The 23,840-nt window shown below is 47.8% G+C and overlaps 2 protein-coding genes across 2 annotated transcripts in view; both read left to right on the top strand.

Annotated features, from left to right (window-relative positions):
• Positions 1-12,376, top strand: part of LOC8041145 (axin-1) — a 33,935-nt gene extending 21,559 nt beyond the window's left edge. The window contains exons 9-13 of the mRNA XM_040206578.2: positions 1,353-1,600; positions 2,482-2,616; positions 3,967-4,164; positions 9,818-10,078; positions 10,338-12,376. Of these exons, the coding sequence (XP_040062512.1) occupies positions 1,353-1,600; positions 2,482-2,616; positions 3,967-4,164; positions 9,818-10,078; positions 10,338-10,464 (969 nt within the window). The 3' untranslated portion in view covers positions 10,465-12,376. The remainder of the gene's footprint in view (positions 1-1,352; positions 1,601-2,481; positions 2,617-3,966; positions 4,165-9,817; positions 10,079-10,337) is intronic.
• Positions 12,377-16,309: 3,933 nt separating this feature from the next.
• LOC8041146 (ubiquitin-conjugating enzyme E2 S) lies at positions 16,310-23,625 on the top strand. The gene is made up of 4 exons (XM_002414436.4): positions 16,310-16,455; positions 19,493-19,681; positions 20,314-20,543; positions 22,273-23,625. The coding sequence occupies exons 1-4, from the start codon at positions 16,447-16,449 to the stop codon at positions 22,427-22,429; spliced, it is 585 nt and encodes a 194-aa protein (XP_002414481.1). The 5' UTR covers positions 16,310-16,446; the 3' UTR covers positions 22,430-23,625.
• Positions 23,626-23,840: the final 215 nt, after the last annotated feature.

Genomic DNA, 23,840 nt, shown 5'->3' with positions numbered 1-23,840 from the left:
AACTAGTTATTAATCTTTGTTTTAAGTGCAACAAAGAAAAGAGCAACAGTTATTAAGTAACTTCTAGATCCCATAGGAAGCTCCCGAAAGAGCGCAAGAAACATATGATGGACCTGCGCGTCAGTCAGAAGTTGGCAACGGCGACGCGACGGAGTCTTCCCTTCCGGTGGCAACTCAGAGAAACGCATTCAACCGGCGGCGACGGCGGGCAGGTGTTGGGAATTTCAGTGGCGGCGCTGAATGGCTCGGCGTAACTTACGGTGGTTTCAGCGCAGCACGGCGGCTCTCATGGGTGACAACTACAAATTCGTTTTGCGCCGTGAATATAGCACTAAAAATATTTTTGTTTGTTGTAAATTCATTTTATGACATCCTTTTCCCGTCCAGGCTCTTTAAAATAAGGTTTTTCCCTTTGCATATGGCTTTTTATAAGGGTCCTCCAAATTTCTATTTGTTTCTTTTTTTTCTTTTTTTTTTTAAATTAAAACTAGCTTGCGTAAGAAGAAATGGCTTTCTGTTCGTCCTTCCATAGGCGACGCGCACAAATTCACAAAGTCAATTTGGCCGAAGTCCGAAAATTGTCGCACCGCCTTTTCGGGTTGTTGGGTAATTGGCCGAAGTCCACCAGTTTAGCCCTGTGTTGTTAAATTTTTTTTCCCCAACAGATATTTTCCAGTGGTCGGGTTTTGTTTCCAAGGGAATGCTATAAAGCAGGGATCAGCGCACGGGTGTTTTCTTAATTATATAGCGAAAGCACGTTCAGTGCTTGCAAGCTGTTTAGGTTCAGAAGCATTGAATAAAAATGTAGAAGGCGAGAAGTCGTAATTCTTTGTCCGTTCGGTTCCATTTTAGCACGTCCTCTTCCGCAGCGTACCACCGTCTTCGGATTCCTTACCTGAGGTACTTTAAAGAGTTCCTCCGCCAGATGACGACGGAAAAACTTTTTAACCCTCTGAATTTAATTCTAAGGATTAAATCTCCTGAATTAAATTCAGAGGATTTAATTTAAATGAAATCTAAATCCTCTGAATTTTATTCTGAAAAGCGTAAAGTCTGAATTGAAAGAGCCAGCCCTTCCTTTGGCATATCCGCAAGAGCAAACAATATGCAAAGGGGGCGTCACATGTTCGGAGCGTCTAATTTTTAAAAAGTTTAAATATGCCAGCAAAGTGAAACTGTGCGAACATAATGTTTATGGTTCTTCAAAAATGTACCACCCGCAGTGCGTACAGTTTCAAGTTTAAGCTGGGCACTTTCAAATGTGTAATCACTGCCACAGAGGTTGATGCTACTAATGAAGGTATCACCGTCGTAAAAGTCTTTATATCCCGTGCCTCCGGTTCTTGTCACAGGAGCGTGATGCCTGCTCGAGCGACAGCGGTGCCGTGCGGGACTTCTCCCCGGATGAGGACGGGGTGCCACATGGGGTGCGGAGGCGGGCCCAGGGTCCCTGTGGAGGGGGTGGCGGTGGAGGTGGCGTTCCCAACGCGCCCCTCGCGCGGGCGCCCCGTGGGGGGCCGCAACCCTCCGACTCGGGGCTGGACAGCGGCACAAGCGCCGCCTGCGAACCCCTGCCTGCGGTGCAAGGGTCTGCCGAACGGTGCGCCTGTCTCTCGTTGGCTCGTTTAATCATTCGTTCGTTCGTTGCATTGTGCCCTAAAAAGGCAAGTGGGAACATTTCGAAGAGCCAGCTGTAACGACCTACCCTTCACGGGCCGTGCAAGAGATTCGAGGTCATGCTGTGTTTGAGCGAGCGCGTCATATTCATTGTTTCAAATGGGGGAGTTACGACAGACGAACGACGAATGGCAGCGGTCCGTCAATGGGTAAAGGGACGATTTGGAGGGGTGGTTAGAACTCATACTTCGAAAAAATCTCGATAGTTGCCAACTTGCCTCAGAATCGGCTCAGCATGTAGATAGAAACACCTGAACTAGAAACCCGAATAACAAGTCACAAATATTTTTGTCATCGCAAAGTTATTGAACTAAATCCGGTCCGAGAGACTCTACCAGCAACACCGTAAACGTGACATCAAACAAGGAGAGAGGGGGGAGGGGGGTCAGTACAGCTTGTTCCCAATGGCTTACAAGAAGCTGGACGGTGTGAAACAAATGCCAAAAAAAACTCGCGCCAGCAAAGAAAAAAGGAAATGTGAAATTCTGTTTTTTTAGGCTGCTGGCTCGACTCGCAAGTCGTACAGCTTGCGGCGTCGCCCCGAGGAAAAGCGCGGGAAAATTCAAACGTCTGTTTTGGCATCGTCTTCATTAGCCCTTTTCTCAAGAGCTGTTTTGAATTCAGAAATAACAAATGGCGTGCCGTGAAGGGTAAAGACTGGGTGTTCCGAGAATGCGTTTAGTCTTGGGAGGCTCCACGATCCACCAGCGGATTTTGTACACGTCGGCCTTCACGTGTGTGAAGGCGACGCCTGCCAATTTCGAAGTTGTACTATCGGGGAGCTCACTCTGCCTCCGCGTGCAGGGTGAACACTTGGATCCTGAACCACAAGGTCCCTGGGTACCCCCTCAGTCCACCGGACGGCGAGAGGGACTCCCGCTCCCACAAGAAGTTGGCTACGTCGGGCACTTCGTCGCGCTCGAAGCAGAACTCCTTGGGGTGAGGAACGGCGGCACGCCCAGCGTGGTCTTGCCTTCCACCATACATTGGGCTACCGTGACGTCCCGAGAGATGCCTCACCGCCGAAAGATAGCCCGCCCCCCATTTTTGGCCCCATTTGCTATTTTGTTTCTGAAAGAGCAAAAGATAGCCCACTTCTAGTAATTCCAGGGCCCTGTGACCTTGGCAAAAACGGTGTTATCTGATCGAGGTAAGAGATCAGCGAACATTGCTGAGACTAGGAAGGACAGTCGTCTTGGGTTCATCGCCCCCTTCCTGCAATCACGAGTTTCAAGGGTCACAAAACCTAAAACTAGTATTTTTTTCAACTTTTCTTTATGGCATATTGAAAGTTTGCTTGCCCCTTATTTTCATTTGATTTGCTACCGATTTTAGGCGGACAATCTCTCGGGATATCACGGTAGTCTTGAATGGTCTGCCGGTAGCATCTACGGCGGTGGTTCTCAGAAGAGGGTCCCTGAAGGCCTCTTTGGGGTCCTCGAAGCGATCAGCTGTCGGTCAAGCCAAACGGTGAAACTGTTCTTTTTTTTTTTTATTGCTGCTGGCTGTCCTACAAAGCTAAATAGACAAAACCATGTGTGGAGAGTGTCCAGGGTTGATTGTTCTCCATTTTTGAGTTTCAAAGTTGCTTCAAAGTCTACTTTAGTCGTCGTAATCGTTCAATTCCACCCATCGCTTTCGCCAATCCAGAAGGGGTTCCCGAAATATCGGTGGTCTAGAATCGCTGGTCTGTAGGGTGTTGCTGAGTGCTGTTTGGGCAAACAAATTAGTGTAAGTAATCCAATGAACAGAGTGCATTGAAACTTTTCACAATGGTGTCTTAAGACGGCACTTATACCACACTCAAACTTCACGAATGTGGGTTTCAGGAGTTAGTTGGCACCCGCGGGCCCCAACTACAAATTCGTTTTGCACCGTAAATATAGCTCTCAGAATTTTTTCTTTTTGCTTGTAAATTTGTATTACGACTTCCTTTTTCCATCCAGGCTGTTTAAAAAAAAAAAAATTCTTTTTCCTTTGCATGTGTCTTTTAGAGTAATATTTCTTTGCTGAAATTTTGGAACATTTGGCATCCTTCGAATCTAAAAAAGGAGGGGGGCACTTAGGATCGAGTAGATATGCTAATACAGTTCAATCCACTTATAACGATACCACATATAACAATGTACTGCTTAAAATGATCAGTTTCTAGTCCAGATACAACAATAATCGGTTATAACGATTGAAGTTTTAAGTTTTCTCATTACCCTTATATGTGGATTGCAATGTATTGAGCTAAGATTCTGCGTCGTTGATGGGCCACCACTTACCATGATGTGGTTCACGCAGGCCGACACGCAGCCGGCCGTTCGGCGGCGGGATGTCTGGATGCGGCTCCGTCTCTGGTTCCGGCTGGGGCCCCGGGCCCGAATCCGGATTTCAGCCGTCCCAGCAGCAGCCTCTGGACACCATGACCCAGCTGGTCGAAGCACGGCGGCGGCTGGAAGTCAACTACCCGCTGGCCGTGCAGCAAGCAGCTAAGACCAAGTGAGTGTGTGTCTCTGTTGTGTCGGCAAAATTGTCATTTTGTATATAGAGCATCCACATCGCGATAAAGATCAGATTTTCGGGTTCAAATCTTGCGGCGTACGCACCCTTCGTGGTCGTTATGCCAGCGACCAGGGCTGCAACATAATATTGGCGACGAGGATGGGAATGAAAATGGGAACGTTTGTTTTATTGCTTTACTAATCCTTTGAGCTTTATTGAGTGCCTCACCCAGGTACTCTCGTGGAGGCTAATATGTTTTGAGTTCCGGTTTGATCTGTGTTCCTCCAAACCGAGCTGTAATTTCTTTTTTTTTTTTTACATGTAGCGGTACGTATGTCAAGCAATGAAAACAATGTTTCATCTTGTAGTCTTACTTTTTGAGGGCGTGTCGATTTTTTTGTTTTGGGCGAGTTTTGTTTTGGCGCGCTCCTCAATCGTAATGTCTGGGCCTCACCAGAGCAACAAATGGAAACAACCGACACCGACGGGCCCCGGCACGTGCAGGACGCAGGCAAAGGTGTCTTTTGGCAGGCTTGGACTTGTTCGTGCTTACTTCACGAGCACCAAAAGACTGCAGGCCTGGCAAAGGTACCTACCTTCGCCTGTACGCTGCACATGCACGAGGCTCGTCGGTGTCTGTTGTTTGTCTGTCGCTCTAGTAGGCCTCAGGCATTACAGAACGGCGAATCCGTGTACTTTGACCTCGAACTTCGTGGCAGACATTGCGATCTAGGATCTTCCGACGAATTCGACATTCGACGACTGCAAATTCGAGGCAGCTACAGTTCCAAGTAAACAAAGGCCTAGCAGGGCTGCTCAAATGAGTGACTTGACGGTGCGAGGTCGGGGCTTCACTGCATACTACCTTGTCTCGAAATGCACAATACGAGAAATATGTCGCAGGTTGGAAGCATGCAGACATCAATTCACTTTTTATTCATAAAATACCGTATATTGCCGCGTATAAGACAACCTTTTTTTCCAGAAATGGGTGTCTCAAATTAGGGGGTTCGACCTATATGCGGATTCGATCGACCTATATGCAAGTTTACACGCATTCTGAGCCGAATGAAGGGTTCTAGGGACTTTTCCCTACATAAGGACATAGTTTCGTATTCGTAGTGAAAGACAACGTCTGGATGACTTTATTTCGGAACTTAAAACATATTTTTAAATCTAGTTATATATTTAAACAACAGAGAAATATTATACTGGCAAGAAAAAGCGCTCATCGCTGCCCGAGAAACTCAGTCGGAACTTCGTAGGGAAAATGTCAGATTTTGTTCCTAGGCACGCCAAAAAGAAAACGCGCGCACCATCGTCGCCATCTTTCCTTTCTTGGCTCGTTCAGAAGACTGCGTCGGACGAAAATGCCACCGCAAGCTCGCTGCCAGTACAGCGCGTTGTTTAAACGAAAAGACATCCTCTTCGCCGAAGCGGAAAACAACGTAGCAGCTTAGAGGCACTTCGGCTTCTCTGAAAAATGTGTTAGGGGATGGCGACGGCAACGCGATCAAATCTTCGCATGCGCGGGTACGCGACGCTCCTTTCGTGGTCCCAAGCTGGGACAGTATCCTGCCGTCGAAGAGGCTGTCCGAAAGTGGGTCGATGACCAACGAAGCAAAAGCCTCAGTGTTTCGTATGAAGATATTGAGTGCAAGGCACATGCAGTTGCTACGGAACTGAACATTGCGCGCACCGAGTTCAAGATCTCGAAGAAGTGGGTGACCAACTTCATGAAGCGCAACGGGCTAAGCCTGAGAAGGCGAACGACTGTGTGCCAGAAGCTGCCGGATGCCTACGAGGAAAAGCTGCAGGAGTTCCATCGCTACGTTGATGACCTCTGAACGCGGAACAGCTTCATGCTCGGCCAGATCGGCAACGCCGATCAGACGCCGGTTTGGTTTGACATACCGAGCCGAAGAACCGTCGCCGAAAAGGGTTGTCGCCAGGTGAATTTGCTGACGACGGGGAACGAACACAATCGCTTTACCGCGATGTTGTGCTGCACGGTCGATGGCCACAAGCTGCCCCCGTACCTGGTGTTTAAGCGGAAAACGATGCCGAAAAACGAACAGTTTCCGCCGAAGGTGATCGTTCGCGTCAACGAGAAAGGTTTTTTCAATGAGGAGACCGTCTTGGAGTGGTTTCGGCTCGTCTGGTGTAGGCGTCCGGGTGCCCTCTTAAAGCCCCGGAGCATGCTCGTTCTGGATTCTTTCCGTGGACACATTACGGACCGTGTCAAGAAGTCGATCGCCAACGAAGGATGCGACCTGGTCATCATCCCGGGGGGGTTGACATCCGTCGTTCAACCCCTTGACGTGGTTCTTAACAAGCCCTTCAAGGACCGCGTCGGGGCCTTCTACAACGAGTGGATGGCCCAGGCGCACAACCCTAAGACGCCGACAGGTCGTGTGAAGCGTGCCTCGTTCAGCACTGTGGCCCAGTGGGTGAACGACGCCTGGTACGGGCTGCCTGCGGACATGGTCCGTGCAGCGTTCTCGAAGTGCGGGATTTCAACGCCGCTTCCCCCGTCCGGCCCCTGTGACCCACAAGGCAGCGACAGCAGTGACTGCGTCATCGTCACGAGCGACGACGAGTGAGGCACGAGCTCATAGGGAGACCTCATCTACCTATATGTGAATAAATGTGATATTCCTTTGGCATAACTTGCATCTTAAACAAAAAAAAACAAAAAAAAACTTTTTGGTTGGCGGTTGTCCAACATTAGGGGGGTCGACTTATATTCGGATCGTCTTATACGCGGCAATATACGGTAGTGTCTTTTATAAAATAATGTTCTTCGCAGAGCGCGCTAAAGTGTTGCTAGGACAAAAATTTTGTTCCTGGCATGCTGGAAAACCACCCGAAAAAGCGTGACACTCAAACGATTATCCAGCCTAACATTTATAATATTTTTTTTTTAGGGGTGGGGGGGGGTTTCGTAGGTGTTTGAAAGGAATGGGATGTCCCTCGACGAAAAGGCGATGCCACACTACTTTTAGACAATGCATTTCTAGGGGTCGTCTTTCTTACAGCGCGATTGTCGACACTGTTTTCTAGGGTAACTACCTCCATTTGGTCGGGGGTTTTGCCGAGGACATTGTGCAGATTGATAAGTTTGGGACGAAGTGGCATCACCTTCCGTCATACCCATTTCGCCTTACAATGGACTGCAGTGAATCCTTCGAGCCGTTAGAGCCAGTCCAGTGTTACAGGAGAGTTGTGCGCCCTTCTGGAGGGGTGCAGCGACACACTGAGTCACGTAATGTGTTTGCAGCGCTTGATTGACTGTAGTCATGAACAGAAAGAGAAAGGCGAGCAATCTCTTTCGGGTTGCCTTTTCAAATATTGGTTGGAGCTACATTTTCGGACTTTAACTTTCACCCAACCAGTCAGATTTGTGCCGAATATGTTTACTTTCAGGTCTCTTCCGAACGCACGGTTTCCAGCATGTGCTTCATGCCTTCCGCCGTGCTGTCAAAGTTGGAAAACTTGAGCCGGAGCAATTGAATCTCCTCTTTGCCGTCTCCATTTTGTGGGTGGCCGTAGGATGGCTCTTAGCATCCACTGTAGCCTATCAGAACGGAGCCAATACTCCGCCTCATCCTACGATGAACTAGGGCCTGAAGGCTGGCGTGCGGAGCACTACCTCAGCCTTGCATCCGCATTGCAATAGAGTGCGCGAGATAAATTCCGATACCCAGCGTACGAAGAGAACTAATCTTCCGCATATGGTCCTCTGTTGTGATAGTGCATTATTTTATATTGGTGAAGTAAAGGTGCATGGCATTTAGTTTCATGAACATTCATGCCATATTTTGTAAACATGTCAACTGTCTCGAGAAGTTGGAGAGCGCGCAGGCAACCCTGACGTAAAGTTGTTTCGCCTTAGCCATAACAACCCAATCCATTTTTTGTGTACGTACCCAGACCCGTATCTTGCTTCCGCACGTATTCCGTACATACACTCCCTCGTCAAACGCTCAATCCGACTCGCCTTCATTTCTTAAAGGTTCCGTGCAGCAACGTTTTGGTTCTTAATTTGCACCAAACCTGAGCACACTGAATCCAGTTACTTAGTGAAACTTTTCTTTACTCGAAATTTTCTTTATTTTAAATGTTATAGGCAAATTAAAATGACAAAAACAAACAAAAAATAACCTCCTTTTTGTTGTCCCTCGTCCTGGCTTGGGTGGCCAATGGCAGAAGGGAAGCGACCGACCAATCGGCTGCGGCTTACGTTGATGGTCGCTTCCCCTGCAGCCGCACACAGATCAACGGCTCGTTGCTCGCTTCAGCCCTCCACCACGCTTGCCGACATGAATTTACCGTGTCTGTCGGAGTCAGAGCTCTGAATCCTCGATAAAGGTTGCGGAGCTGGGTTTAGTACCGTAAGAGGACACTCCTCGTAAGCGTCCAGAGCACGCTGGCGAAGCCTTCGAGCCCCAACTCTGTCTCAACTTGACAACGCTGAAGTTCATACTTCCGTTTCTTGCAAAGTGTGCTGCCGGCGTCGTGCATTGTCTGCTAGGATCTGCGGTCATGACCTCCGAGGCCATGCGTGGGGGCGGCTGCGCCGCCTCTTCCACCGCTTGGTGTCGTATATGTCGACAGGCCATTTCTTGTTTCCGTACTTTCTAAACTGAGTTTGTTTCTTTTGTCATCTAAAATACTGAACAAAAAATACTTTAATATAATCGAAACGGTTTGCGCCACTTATATTTTGTATTTCGGATAGAAAAAAGCTTTTAGGGGCTCTGACCAGTCGTAAGGCAGGAGCTGACCGGGACCGATGACGTCGCGAATTCGTCACAGGCCGTGCGCGTTTGGCATCGTCCGGTAAAATACGATGCACTGATATCTAGTGACCCTCTCCGTGCCGGCCAGGTTGCCCAAACCACAAGTAATGAGAAAACCGAAAAAAAAAAAAAGATTGCAAGGCCCCTTTAATGGTCATTGGTTCTGATCCCGGGTTCTCTTTGCCACATTGCTTCCAAGCAGTATTTAATCCCTTCAGTAGTCTTCAGTAGTAGCAAGCAGACAGAGCGACCGGGAGGGCTCAGTAAGCAGACGATTAATTTGCCTGCTTACTGAGTTTTATGTGGAAGGTGACCCTTTGTGTGAGTGTCCCACAGCCGAGGTCAAGGGAGATAAGAGAAGGTTTACCCAAGTGTCATTGTCCTCTTTTCATGTGTGTATTTTTTTTTGTTGTTGTAGAGACGGTGTTTGAGATGGGGTATATAAAGTGTGTTCGAAATAAACTTTGCAGCTGAGTTTGAGACGTTGCCTCCTCTTTTACTACCTTCTGTTGTGTTCTCTTTTCTGCCCCAGTCTCAGGTTTACAATCATGTTCAACTTACACCAGCTCACCTGCACTCTGACTATTTTTACTGAGTACGCATGACGCGTCTTCGTGCACTGATACGTACGACAGAGCAAATATACCACGTGGTATCTAACAGGCTCGTGGTTGGACTCGGCGGCCTGTAGCATTGGGCTTTAGTCCATCGTCGGATGAGACAGGGTATAGCGTCTGTCGCTGGCGGGATAACAGCACTGTCTCTATCCGTTTTCTTGTCCCTCCTTTTCGTCTGACCGAGTTTCAGACGCCTTTTCACCCGCACCGTCGTCTTCTCCCTGTTCGCAGGAAGTGGCCGAAGACGTCGTCCTCGTCCTCGCGCGGCTCCGTCCCAGAGCCCCTTCCCTTGGTCGGGGCCGCTGGTGGGGGCTGCACCCTAAGTGCCCCCAACCCAGGGATCAGGGCCCCATCTCCTCCTCTCCCTTCGGAGGCGACCGTGATCGGCTACTGCTACTCCGGGGAGACAGTGCCCTACCGCACCAAGCTGGCCGGCCGCAACATCACCCTCAGGCAGTTCAAGGCCCTGCTGAGCAAGAAGGGGAACTACAGGTGAGGGGCTATCACCAGAGTCCCTGGCACGCGTCTTCGACTCGATTTGTCGTAGTAGTCTTCCTAATGTATTGAACACAATGTTGATGGAGCAGTAGTTTATTTTATTCAATGTAAATCTTTGTAGTGAGGCAGCTATTATAAAGGTGTTTGACTATACGACAGCAATAATAAGGTAGTCTCGCCGATTTAGGTGACATCAGTTTTTTTTTCTAACTCTATTAGTGTTTTAAGGCCGAGTGCATCTTCTCTGCCGCAGGTATTTCTTCCGCTGTTCGTGTCATGAATTTGGGACAGAGGTCGTGAGCCAAGAGATCTCCGACGACAACGAGGTACTACCGCTCTGGGAGGGCAAGATCTTTGCCACTGTGGTCCCCCTTGACTGATGCTGTGAATGATTGGTCAACCAATCACCAACTTGTTGGTTGATCAGCGAGCCAGGAGATCTTGAATGACAGCGAGGCGTTGCTGCTGTGGTTGGGCAAGATCTTTGCTGCTGTGTTCCCCCTCGACTAATCCGGTGGTTGATCGGTTGGCTGATCACCGAGCCAGATCTCGGACAACAGTGAGGTGTTGCTGATGGGGGAGGGCAAGGTTTTTGCCACCGTGGTCCCCCTCAACTGATGCGGTGAATGATTGGTCGACCAATCAGCAGCTTGTTGGCCAATAACTGAGCCCAGAGGTCTTTGACGAAAGTGAGGCATTGCTGCCGTGGGAGGGCAGGATCTGCCGCTGCGGTTCCCCTCAACTGATGTGGTGAATGATTGGTCAACCAATCACCAACTAGTTAGTGTCTGTCTATTGGCCAATCACGATTTCATCACGTCGAGTGGCAAATCAATCTTTATTCGGGTCGATTGGCTAACCACTGGTGATCAGTCTATTGGTCGGTCATGGAGCGAGACGTCTGTTCTGGCAGCGAGGGTGCAGCAAAGAAATGTTGTGTTTTCTCCTCAAACCACCTCAGCCCCCTTATTTATGTGTCCCTTGTTACCGTCTCATCCTTTGTTTGTGGTCACATTTCTTTTTTTGTTCTTGGGAGCTTTCTTTGGCACCAGGATATTGGCTAGTAGTGTTCGTTTGGGTTCATTTTTGTTGTACAACATTCTACAGAGAACTGTGCAAACTGACTGCGTCCTTACCTTTTCGTTTTGTGTTTGAAGAAAATGGTTGTGTTTTCCGCGAATGCTTGTGACGTTGTAGTTTTTGTTTATATATATATATATATACATATATATAGGAAAACATCACAGTGGTGCGTGTGCATGTATGCATTGCATTTTCAGTTTTAGAAACTAGCAGCTTGGTTTATTCCAATTCTTTTGTGTGTGTGCGTGCATGTGTGTGTGCATAGACTGAATGGGTGTGTGTTTTTGCCTGTTTGTTTTTTTAACCTTTTTTTCTACTGTCTAGTGACCAGTTTGGAGCATGTGTATCTACACATGTAAGGTTTCATGCACATTGTGCCTTAGAACAAAAACGAAAGCAGCTACACAAGACAGCTAGCTGGAACACTGTCGAGGCTTGAAACATTGAAATGGAATCGATGGCTTCTTGTCGGATGGCCGAAAATTGAGAACGAAACCATGCAAGGTGATATAGGGCATGCCGCCGTAGTACTGCTTCGTTGTGAGGTTTTAATTAATAGTTTTGGGTGCATTGCTTCAGAACCATGAGTGTGCCTTTGACGTAGCCTCGTCTGCGGAATTTTTCGTTCCCGACGCCAAATATGCAACGAGATTTGTTGAATGTTCTCGTTGATCAAGTGTGCAGTTGTTGAAATTGCCGCTCGATCACAAAACAAGAGTTCCTTATTACCTATCTATGCAGGGTGATAATTTTATTATTATTTGTTTTTTTTACCCGTCCCATTGTTTTCGTGTCATGGGGGTGATGAGTACAATGCTTTTACAACATTGCCTGTCTGGAAAGTCGACAAAGCATCTCTATGCACTGTTACTGCTGGCTCAGACTAGGATTCAACTTTTTTTGTTTCTTTGTGCTGATGGTTGTACAGATCAGACTATGGTGTAGTTGTGGATTTGGATGTATTGAGGGTGGAAATTTTGAGGTCTCTACACTGGAAAAGTGTTAGTTCACTCATGAGTATGTCGGTCTTTGTACAAGTGCCGTTAACAATGTCTGAGACGCCACATCTGCGCGAGACTGGAGTTTGCAAACTTGCCCAAGTGGACTGTGGACGAATACAAAACAGTGCTTCCAGGATTTTTCATTCTGTGTTGAAAAACAAGACAAAAGAACACCTCTCCCTTGTAAATAAAAGTTACAATATGATGAGCTTGTGTTGTTTTGTAGTAGAACACATGCTTTCTAAGTGGGTTCCTAGGAGCTCTGGGGGTTCCCCAGAGTGCCCTCAGAGTTCCTTGGAGTGCCCTTGGGTTCCCCAGAGAATCCTTGCAGTGCCCTCGGGTTCCCCGAAATGCCCTCGGAGAGTAGTACCCTTGGGGGCTTCCCATGTACTCTGGGGGGTTCCTAGGAGTGCCCTCAGGGGTTCCTCAGAGTGCCCTTGGGTTCCCCAGGGTGCCCTCAGGGGTTCCCCAGAGAACCCTTGGGGATTCCCAGAGTGGCCTCGGGGGTTCCGAGTACCCTCGGGAACTCCCCAGGGTGCCCTTGGAGGTTCCCCAAGCTCCTGAATTTCCTCGGCTGTCCCCGACCCCAAAGTGTTCTTTCAGTTTATGCACCATTTAAGTAATGTGAGATTAATTTATGCATAACTATGGCAGATGCTTCCTAGTATGGGCATTATTGTTTACAAGGTGTGTAGCATTCTGTACTGCCTGACCGAGAGCCGAAGACCAAGAGGGGTTCTTCGGCTCTCGGTCAAGAATGATGGGCATTCTCTGAGATGGAAAGATTTCAGAACCCCTCTTGTAGAACATTTGCGTCATGGTATACACCTTTCCAAAAAACGCTCCCAGGCCGCCGCCATGTTGCTGATGCTGATGCGGCTGGTGCAACTCTCGCGCCCCCTATCAGCTAGAAATTTTCTGCCACTCTCTGGGACTGTGAAGACCCGCTCAGCGCGGTTCTTTACCTACATTTTTGCGATTTTGCATTTAACGTTCTCTCGCCCCTTTTGAAAGTTTCCACTTAATTTTTTTTATGCGTGCTGCGTACCCTTTTTATGTTATCTTCCACTGTGAGAAATAAGGTTGGTAAGTGCCTGCCATTGAAGCTTTTCTGCTCGACATTCACGGGAAACGAAGGAGGTGAAGGACGTTGAACGACCCTCGACGCAATTTTGCAAATATTTTTCTCCCCCCTCCCAGAGATAATCCGCGTAGAATCCTCGGTCATCTTCAAAAATAGTTGTCCGATAATCCGCGTAGAATCCTCAGTCATCTCCGAAAATAGTTGTCCGGGTTGGCGTGAGAAACGGGTCAGTCGCGTTCGTTTCTTACCTTGGTGTGGTTGTGAAAAAAAAGCTCTCCCCAAAACGAAGTCGTCTCTGATTCCGTCCGATCGTCAAGATGTGACTGCCGTCGACTGTGACTGTGTTATTTGAGATCTTTCTCAGATAAATCCTTTTCGGATAACGCTGCATCGTGTGATACGTACGATATATTTTTCGAATGTTAACACTTCCTCAATTGTATGTCCGTGTCCTGTCCATCGGTAAACACGTTATTTGTGAGCGTGAAGAATGCATGTTTTTCGGCCCTCTTCTGTTGCAATTTATTTTTGACAGCAAAGCGCTTTGTCGTTTCACATGCGGCGAATCCCGCGGCGCCGTCAAAGCTTATCGTAAGAAAAAAAACAAATAACTAGAACTATACATTCCAGTCGTATTCGTTCTGTCGCGCGCGTACCCAACAAAAATAGTTTACAGTTTTTTTTTAATATAGTACAATGCTTTCTCAATGTCTTCGGGAAAATACATGTACCATGAAACACAAAATATAGCTGGAAAAGACGAGAATTTAGCCGCCAGCAGCGTTTAAAACTGCGCCTACGCAGGCTGCGCCTATTGAAATCGCAGTCCACTCGGTTAGGGTTAGGAGGGACGCTGGTGAGAGTCTATCCTCAACCTTGGTGACTGGGCTCGAAATCGGTTTGTTGTTCCTGGGGTCGAGTGTTTTTTGGAAAGGTGTATAGACCTTTGCAAAAAGAGCTCTCTGGGCGCCGCCATTTTGCAAAACGAGCGACCCCTATCTGCCAGAAATATCTGGTACCCGCCTGAGCTGTGGAAACCCGGTCAGCGTGACTCCCCACCTGCATTGTGCATTCAGAGTTCACCGGCTTTTCTTGGAAGTTTTTACTTTATTCGCCTGTTTAGGATGCTTACCCTTTGCGTGTTATTTTCCACTGTGAGAAACAGGGAATCCCAGGGCTCGTAGCCTGCTCGGCCTTCGCAGAAAACGAACCAAGAGAGCGAACGTCAAGCAGCCCGCGACGCAGGCAGTTCGACACGTTCTTGGAGGATTATTTCCGTTGAGATAATCTCCGAAAAGCCGTCTCGGTTATGTTCCGAGTCTTCGAGAAAAAAAGCTGATAGGGTCGGGTCCGGGCTGTGAGGACGGAATAGACACGCTCGTTCATTTGCTTTGAAGCTCTGCAAAAAATCGGCTCTCTTTTACATGTGCCCCAAAACACGCCGGATTCCGTCCGATCGTCGTGAAGTGACTATCATCAACACTGTATATTGGATATGCTGTGTTATTTGGGACCTTTTTCAAATCCTGTTCGGATAACGCGGCACCGTGGGGTACCTACAATATATGTTCGATTGATGAGACTCGTTGAATTTAATATTGTGGGCGGGGAATATCCATGCAGTTCGGCTATCCCGTGGTGTGGTGAAATAATTTCGACGGTTAAAACCTGTGTAGAGTGACACGGCAGAGTGTATGGTGCCGTAAAAAGATCAACATAAAATGAAAAATTTTCTAGTTGCATTTGTTCTGTCGCGCACGGACTCACCAAAACAGCTTTCATTTATTTGTTTTTGTTCCCAAAAATAGTAGAATGCATTCTTAACAAACCCGAGAAATTCTATTCGCCATAGAACACAAAATAAAAAATAGAACGCGGCAATTCAGCCTCCACCAGCGTCCAGAAGTGCACCTACGCAGGCTGCCACAGCCCACTGAGGAGAAAACTCGCAGTTCAGCGGCTCAGCGCTGTCGGGCAACACTGGCGGACCCTCTCGAAACCAGGGACGCGCGCTGCCAGTCTCAATCTCGTCAGCGAGGTTAGGTTGATGAAGTTGCCAAGCTGCCACGTTTGCAGTCCTAGACCCTTTGTTTGATGGCTCTTGGCATTCTGTACTTTACCTGCTCGTCGTGGGGTGGTAGTGTGGTAGGTCTACAGAATATAATGTGCTCTATGCTGGTACTCGTCGAATAGTGGTCTCGCGGTTTTGTGCCTGTGATGGCTAGGGGAAACTGGTGTACAAAATGATAAATGCATATAGCACTCATATGGGATGCGACAGAAAAGGAAAAGCTCTCCTAAACCTTCAAACAGCAAAAAAAACAAAAACAAAAAAAACAACAACAACAAACAAACATGGGGTTGCATTACGTAACGCGTAACGCCGGCTCCCGGAAGAAATGAGATTGCAGAAGTTTCTCGAGTTCTTAGCATTTGCTTAGCATTGATATAGCAGAAAACGAGTAGGCGCATGTTTTGTAAATAAATGGATATTTTTTGAAAACATGAGGGTTGTGTGTAAGCCGGTGATTGGGTTTCTAATACTCTACCCCCACCCCGGCTTTTTTTACGTTTCCCAGTCGACCCACTGACTCGCGCTGTTTTTATTTCGCGGGAAACTCGCGATCGTTCTCTCAAGGCCGTAACGTCTAACGAAATTACAGTGAGTGTGCAGACGAGCTGGTAGAAGTTTGCCATGATGATTTTAGCCCGTGAGTGGAGCAGGAGTAAAAATTCTTTACAGTGGAAGAGAAGGAGAAACTTTCTCTTGCAATGTTAAGGATTTTTCCTCCTCCAGTTTCGGGTTAAAATCCTCACCGTACCGTTTTTTTTTTATATTTTTTTTCTCCCACCGTTTTGTTGCAGTATGGTGTCGAATCCGTCGCACCAACGATCCATCAAATTAATCCCTCACATTTTCCTGCTTGCTCGCATACACTTTTGGCACTTTTGGTTTCGAAATCGCCGGAGCCCGTCGATTGCCGGTTTAGGAAAGCCTGGAGTTGAGATTAAGCAACGCGAGGTTCTGATTGGTTACATTTGAACTGGCATCTGCTTACGTTTTCTAAAACCGTTTTTCGAGGTATCGTATCGTGGTTCGTAGGAGGTTTGCAACGTTGTTGTTGCTTTCGCGGCGTTTACGTCGGTTCCTTCGAACGCTTAGCTTTAATTTCAAAATTTATTTTACTGTCATCATGTCAACGGTAAGTACAATCTAGTTTTTGACAACTTGTATCGTTTTCTTTCCTAGAACATACGCGATATTCAGCTGCGGTGATGTAGCAGGGACCTAGGCTTAGCGGTTGGATGTAAACACCTTGTCAGCGTTTTGAGCACCGTAGTTTGAATCACGGGCCGTGTAATTCCATTTACAGTTCTTCATCTGTTACCAGGAAAATCACTATATACATGCCATACGGGGAACGAGTGTTTTCTAGAAATAATTGTTTCTTCGTAGCTGCGTCAAGATCTCGCACGGTTATGTTGCTGGCTCGCGCCTTGGCACATCGGTAGCTTCGAGTTGAAACGCTTGATAATGTGACGTTTTAATACATTTAAACAGTGAAATGTGAAGTCGTCATCGAGAATTAAGCGGTGCCTTCCTGCATGGCATCCTGATGATAAGATTGCATGCCGAGTTCATTGAATCGTGCGGTAGGTTTGAGGCTTGCTGCATTTCCGACTTGAAATTCTGACGTTAGAGATGCCGCTTTTACCGCAAAATAATCCAAAGTGCAAAGGGCATCCAAAGTGCATAATAAATTGGCATTCGCCAATTTATTATGGTATTGCAATCGTATTGAAGCATGACTGCCAATTAGATCTTGGTTGGTCTGTAATCCAAATTTTTATTGGGCCATGCATCGCAGATATCGAATTGCTATAAAAAATTGTTTGTGCAAATTTAAAATTTCTGCATAGATAAAAAGAAGAGCTAAATGATTCCAGATAGGTCCTCTCGACCGAGGATGTGGGATCTGTTTATTTAACCAATTAGTAAATAAAGCCCGCTGTTGCTGCTAAAATATTCGAATTAAAAAAAAGCCTGCTTTTTACCTACAACAAAGAATTGCTGCAGCCTGTGCATTGCTTGCCTTGATGTCCCATCCCATCATTCTAGTGCATTTGACGCTTAGTGCATACCTTCTGCAGCGTTTATTTTGCACTACCCAATTTGTCCTCCAAGAACTATGAATGACCACCAGTACGGTGGCATGACATTATGTGCAAGCTGAGCGTACATAGAGTAGAGCATTAACAAAATGAAAGATCAGTTGAAGCCACTGGAGCTATGTTACATGCATGACAAAGTCTATCTATCCAGCTGCTCCTGGGTAAGAAAAAAAAAAGATGAAGTAGAAGTACTAGACAGTTTTTGAATGTGCTGCCAAATTTCCTTTAGGAACGCCAGTCAGAATTAAGACGGCAGCAGCAATCTGTAGTTGTGGGAATCATCTCTGCACACACTTTAGCACAGATTTTTCGTTACTGCAAGCAAAAAATGTTACAAAATCTTACCAAGTTCCAACATGTAAAATTTTTGAAATAATTGCTGTTACCTGTTGACATGATGGTTTGGGAGTATTCACTTCTCTCCTTTCTATTTTTGCTCATGGGTACAGAAGTGACATGTGGGGAACAGTCTACGTTGCTGCAGTTCAGTGAAGCCAACAGGACAAATTGGACCCTGACCCCGTACTTGTAGCGTGCCTACTTTATAAGATAATCTTCACTCATTTACTCTGAACATGGTGGATTGACAGGAGCAAGGGTAGGTTTTATCAACATTAGGAGGATCCAGAAAGACCCCACTTTTGATCTGACCTTGCGTAAGGAAACCCCAAGTTTCACGGGAAAAAAAGCTTAGTCTTTAGCCTTCTCATTACATTTGCCTGGAGCACAGCCCCTGCAAGACTGCTTTGCGAGGCTGCTACTGCTTTCAGAAACTATGCCTCTTGTCCCGATCCTTTCTCTTACTAGTACCAGGATGTTTTCTTGGCATTCGAGTTGCGCGCTTGCTACCCGAATTTCGGGGACCCCGTGTCCCATTTTCTTCACTATAGGCCCCTTAGACCATTCCACTTGGTTGAAAGGAGCATGACACCTCAACTATTGGGGCAGTTTCGGCAGTACAGCCCACCGAAACTGCCCAAACGTTGAGGGCGGCCCATTTGTCGTCTGCTGTCGGGAATCAGACGCATACCCTTCACTATGTTTACCTTTCCGAACCCATTGGTGGTGGTGGCTCTGCACGTAGGTGCAGAGCCACCACCACCACCACCTCTGCACGTAGGTGGCTCTGCAGTCGAACGAAATAGCATTGCTCAGACAGCTCTTAGTAGAATGCTCTACAATTGTTTTTCGTTAGTCGCCAGATATTGGCATTGAAGAACATCATATCTCTGGGGAGAAATGAACCAAAGTTCGAAGCAAACTAAACCCAGAAAACACCGAACGGACCTTTCTCCCGTAAGCCTTCGCGCACTTGTACACCCTCTCCCCTGGCCTTGCTTTTCGCGGTTGCAGTTTTTGGCGGACGCCGTCCCGCACCACCAACTTTGTCAGCACCTACCTTTCCACATATTTGGTTTTATTTGGCTTTGCACATATAGCATCGGTGGAACGGGGCTCTAAAAGCAATGAAAACAGATACTGCGGCATGATGCCAATGCGTTCCAATGGGCAAAGCCACGTTGGGCTGCACTTCGTTTGTAGTTACCAAACCAGGGGGCGCTTGTTACTAGAAAAATGTTAAAAGGGTTCATCCGTATCCATCCATTCATCCTTGTAAAGTCTCTTGATGTTTGTGCTTGTCTCGCAAGTAGCGTCAAATGTGCCAAAGCACAGGTCCCGCGTCCCGCGCGGCCCTTGCAAGCAGTTGGCGGTGGAGCACTTGCTCGTGGCGCTATAGTCCGTTGCAAACCAAGAAGGTCGGGCGAGGGTAAGACAGGCCAGGGAGGAGGGAGCAGATGGAATGCTGGAGAACAGAGGGAAAAACCTCCTTCTCTCTTTAGCGTTCCGTCCGCTTCCTCCTCCCCGGCCCGTCTTACCCACGCCCTACCTTCCTGAGTTGCAACGGATTATAGTCTCGCACGTTCCCTTAACGACGGTCAGTGTTGCTCGAGAGGCGTGAATTTATTGAGGGGCTTTAGAAAAAGGTCACTTTACTTGTAACATGGCATCTACCCACATCACACTCGACGGCGGAGTAAAGTCCGGACTCTCGTTCCCTCCTCGCAGAGCTCCAACGTGGAGAATGTGGCGCCCCAAGTGCTGCGCCAGGTGTCGCGCGAGCTCTGCCAGCTGGTCAAGGAGCCCCCCGAAGGAATCCGGGTCTTCGTAAACGAGCAGGACGTGAGCGACATTGAGGCGTCCATCGAAGGGCCACAGGGCACGCCCTATGCCGGGGGCGTCTTCCGCCTGCGCCTGGTGAGGACCCCAATACTATGGTACCGGCTCAATGCTGCCGCCGGTAATCCTTTCCCAAAAGTAGGGGGAGGGGTCGCTCCGATAGGACGACGACGGACGCTCCGCAGGCCGGTTGCAGGTTCTCCCGCTGCTCCCCGTTGGCTCGGAGAGACTAGTAGACATTCGTGACGCGGCGCCCGTGGCCGTGATGTTTAATCCCCTTCTCGGAGAGAAACTGTCAAGCGAATACAATGTAAGAGGGGAAGTCCTTTTTTCCCTCTTCCCTGACTGCCCTAGGCCCGCTTCAGATGGGGCAACGTTTTTGGCAATTTCGGTGTTGCTGGCGAGTTGTTCCCTACCTTTCCTTAATGCAACAACTCGGACGTTTGAAGCGGCAGCAATCAATCGGGGACGTAATACTTTCACGTGACACCCCCATGGCGGTGATGAGGACAGCTAAAGACTTGGTTCTGATTTGAAATCAATCTTTTTTGGGGGGGAAGAGCCATTTTAGAAAGACGAGTCGGTATTCTCGACGCCATGTAAAGGCATAAAAACAGATTTATGGCACGTAACTGCACGTCTAAATAGTGCAAGAAAGAGGAAGTTTTGGAAACAATCGAGGGCGCCGCTACCGCACGCGTCTCCCCCAGGTGTTGCCGAAGGACTTCCCGGCGTCTCCGCCTCGAGGCTTTTTCGTCACCAAGATCTTCCACCCGAACGTGGCTGTGCCCTCCGGCGAGATTTGTGTCAACACACTCAAGAAGGACTGGCGCCCCGACCTGGGCCTCCAACGCATCCTGCTCACCATCAAGTGCCTGCTGATCGCTCCCAATCCCGAGTCTGCACTCAACGAGGAGGCCGGGCGGATGCTGCTCGAGAGGTAAGCCTGCCACGACTCGCTCGGTTCCGGAACTGCGGGCGGTTACAGTAAAACGTTAGGTATGCGCGCCCACGTCGCAATGGGCGTGCATACTTCCTCCTTTTTGGGACATCCGAATTTAGGCGGAGGACGTACCGCGGGCGCCCACCCTGAGAACTTTCGATGTGACGGGGGGGCAACTATGCGTCGGCTGCTTCTCCACGACTGCAGAACGGTGAAGCTTCGTGCGCACGTGCCGGTGCGAAGCGGCAGAGTTTGATGCAAAGGCTCCGGCGCAAATTAGGTTCGACGAAGCAGCATGGCTGCTTTAAGAAATTGACGGGTTCCACTAGACCCCTCTACTGCTCCTATGTCGTTTCGGCAGATCAAACCAGGCCGCATGCCTCTTCTGCATTTCTGCTTTTGAACAAAACGAATGCCCATCAGGATTTTCGCTATTTTTTTGCACGGGTCTTGCTCGTAATTTTATGGTCGTCGCCATTTTTCCTTTCTGGCAACGGACTCTGTGGCTCCACCTGTTGTGTAGGCGTGGAACACCTACGATCTGCACGTATTTTCTGATTTTTTATGCATCATTATTTGATTGTAAGAGTGAGTTACATCTGGCGAAGTGCACCATTTCCCAAAGATGGCGTATGGGTCTTGCAAATAGTGCTAAACCTGCCGTCCAGTTCTGAATCGGCGGGAAGTGTTCATTTGCTCTCTGACATGCGCAAGAAGGAGCCAAAGGAACTCCCTTCCTCATGTGCAGCGTAGTGTTCTGTAAGAGATTCTTTGCCAAAGTGTCCTCCTTCCGGTCGCTGCAGCGGCAAATATCCGCGCCCGCTATTCTTTGGGCACACACTCTGAGCATGTATTGGTCACAATGGCCGTGTTGGCGTTTGGCGATAACCCTGATCGAATAGCACCCTTTGTGACCAAGAAATGGCAACTGCCAGTGTTTCTTGACTGGGGTTTGAGGGGTCTTTTGGCACCAAATTTAGCGCTTAAATCCTTCCCTTTTTTTTTTTTTTTTTTTTTTTTTTTGTTGAGACGTTTGCAATGCTTTTTGCTGCGGTGTGATACGTTTAATGGAACCCCATGATGACGATAACTTTCTCGGTGCCGAGTCTGATCCCGTCTGCGGTCGCAGTGCAATAACTTTGTTCTGAGAGAGACAATACCTACGGCACATGGGCAAGTTCGATGCATCGACTGTGCCCTTCGCTCGCAACATCAAACATGTTTCTTTATTTATTTATTTGTTACTGTACCCTCAGAGGGCATTGGAAAGGAGGAGGTAACCAAACACGTGAGAATAGACAAAAATATTTGTAATGACACGGTCACGAGACGGCAAAGGGCTTGTGCAAAAATAATTATTATCAGCGTTTTTAAGCAAATTAAATGATGGTGTTGATACTAATGATGCGGCCAGGTGGTTCCACTGGGACGGCGTTCTGGGCCAAGGTTTGGCAATTAGGTATCCCAAGTTTGAGCTGACGCTCGACGCATCAGGACACAGACAAGTGCATTCAGAGTGCAACAGAAGGAGATGTAAAGAGAGGTTAGCTCTCATGAAAGATACACTGGCTGTAGGCTGATAATTCCGAAGTGTAAAAAAAAGTTAATTTCAAGTGGGAACAAGTTCCCAGAGTGTTCCCTAAGGAGTGCCCTAGGGAACTCTCTGGAGTTGACCTAGAGCACTCTCACAGGTTTGTGATCAATCCCACTTCGCCTGGAATTGCAGGTATGACGACTACTGCTGCAGAGCGCGGATGATGACAGAGATCCACGCGCGGCCGGCCAAGCATAAGGGCAACTCACCTCAGGGCAAGAGCAGCAGCAGCAGCAGTAGCAGCGTCAAGTCGGCCAAAGACAAGCGCCGCACCCTCAAGAGGTTATGATGGCAGGCGACGCGCACATAGGGAGCCGTCCGATCATTCTGAGCAACAAGCGTCACCCTTCGTCGCACTTTCCCCGCCGACTTTGTACATAGAGCACATCCCTACGATCGTTTGCAATGTTTTACAAGATTTTTTTTTCGTATTTGGCTTTTTTAATTTTGTGAGAACTTCGGCATTTCCAAAGGGGCAAGAATAGAAAGGGACCAGGAGTTGTGGTTTGAAATAAATTGCCGGTTCGACTGTCTGTAGGGACTTTTGTCCCTAGGCTTGTTTGGGAGGTATGACACTCGGGATTATGCCCCGTTTCAACGTTAGATGGACTGCGGTGGAGGCTACGTGTTGTCCCAGCCAATCCAGCACCTTCAACGTAACGTTGCTCCGCCCCTGCCGAAGGACACACAATGGTCGGACGGCATTGGATTGGCTTTGGTAGCTTGTATCGTTCCCTGCTGTCCAGTGTAAGGTGAAGCGGAGTGGGACTACCCGAGGGGCAGTGTCTCCCTGGGGGTATTGCTAAACTAAGTATATGTGGCGGCGCCATAGTCACAGTTGCAGTGAAGGCGTATGGAAGTTCTTTTGTCGTTTTCGTAGGAAGGTCAACTGCATTGGAGTATGTTCCTGTCTGTCTAGCTCAAATTAATGGCACATTTTGGAGCTGGGTGGTTTTATGTCTCTAGCAATGGATTTTTTTGTAGTGAAGAGTTTCGTAAGGTGCTTTTCGGAGACTGCTAGGTGTTTGGATTAAGTTATTCCAGATATGGAGGCTCAAAAAAAGTTATTACTTTCCTTTTTCTTTTTTCACCTGTCGAATTTAAGATGAAGGAGAGTGAGAAATTATTTTCTGAACTGAGTGTCAACGAGGTTTCAGTTTGTATTTAAATGAGTTGAAATGGTGAGATGCTTTTTATACATATTGACCAGTCTTGCTCAAGAACTGTCACAGAGTACCTAGTCTTGTGTTTCTTGCACTCAAGAACAAAATTTTCTTCAGCGATTTTTGACATTAATCACAGCTTCTGAATACAATTGGAGACTGCGACAGAATAAGTGGCACAAACGCACTGTGCAAAGCAAACTTGGGATAGATTGAGGAAAGCAAAGTGATTTTAACTTCTGCCTTAATTGCATGCATGCTGCGAGCTTTTTTTTTTTCTCATTCACATGAACTTGGAGGGAATAAAATGTAATTATTTCTCTGTGGTCTGTCATAAGGAACTACTGCACTGAAGAAATAACCATTACCAAGGTTTTACTGTTTGTAGAAGGCTTATTATCACTACCTATACTGTGTGTCGGTACATCCGAAATTCCTGTCACGAAGCAGTGTGAGGTTGACACAATCTGATGCGATAGTAGCCCTTAGCTATATGGTGGCTGATGGCATCAATCTACGGCGTCGGTGTAAAATGCA

Source organism: Ixodes scapularis, unplaced genomic scaffold, assembly GCF_016920785.2.
Source record: "Ixodes scapularis isolate PalLabHiFi unplaced genomic scaffold, ASM1692078v2 PGA_scaffold6__148_contigs__length_123643588, whole genome shotgun sequence".
Lineage (NCBI taxonomy): Eukaryota > Metazoa > Arthropoda > Arachnida > Ixodida > Ixodidae > Ixodes > Ixodes scapularis.
Note: the sequence above shows the minus strand (reverse complement) of the source record. Positions and strands in the feature narration are given on the sequence as shown.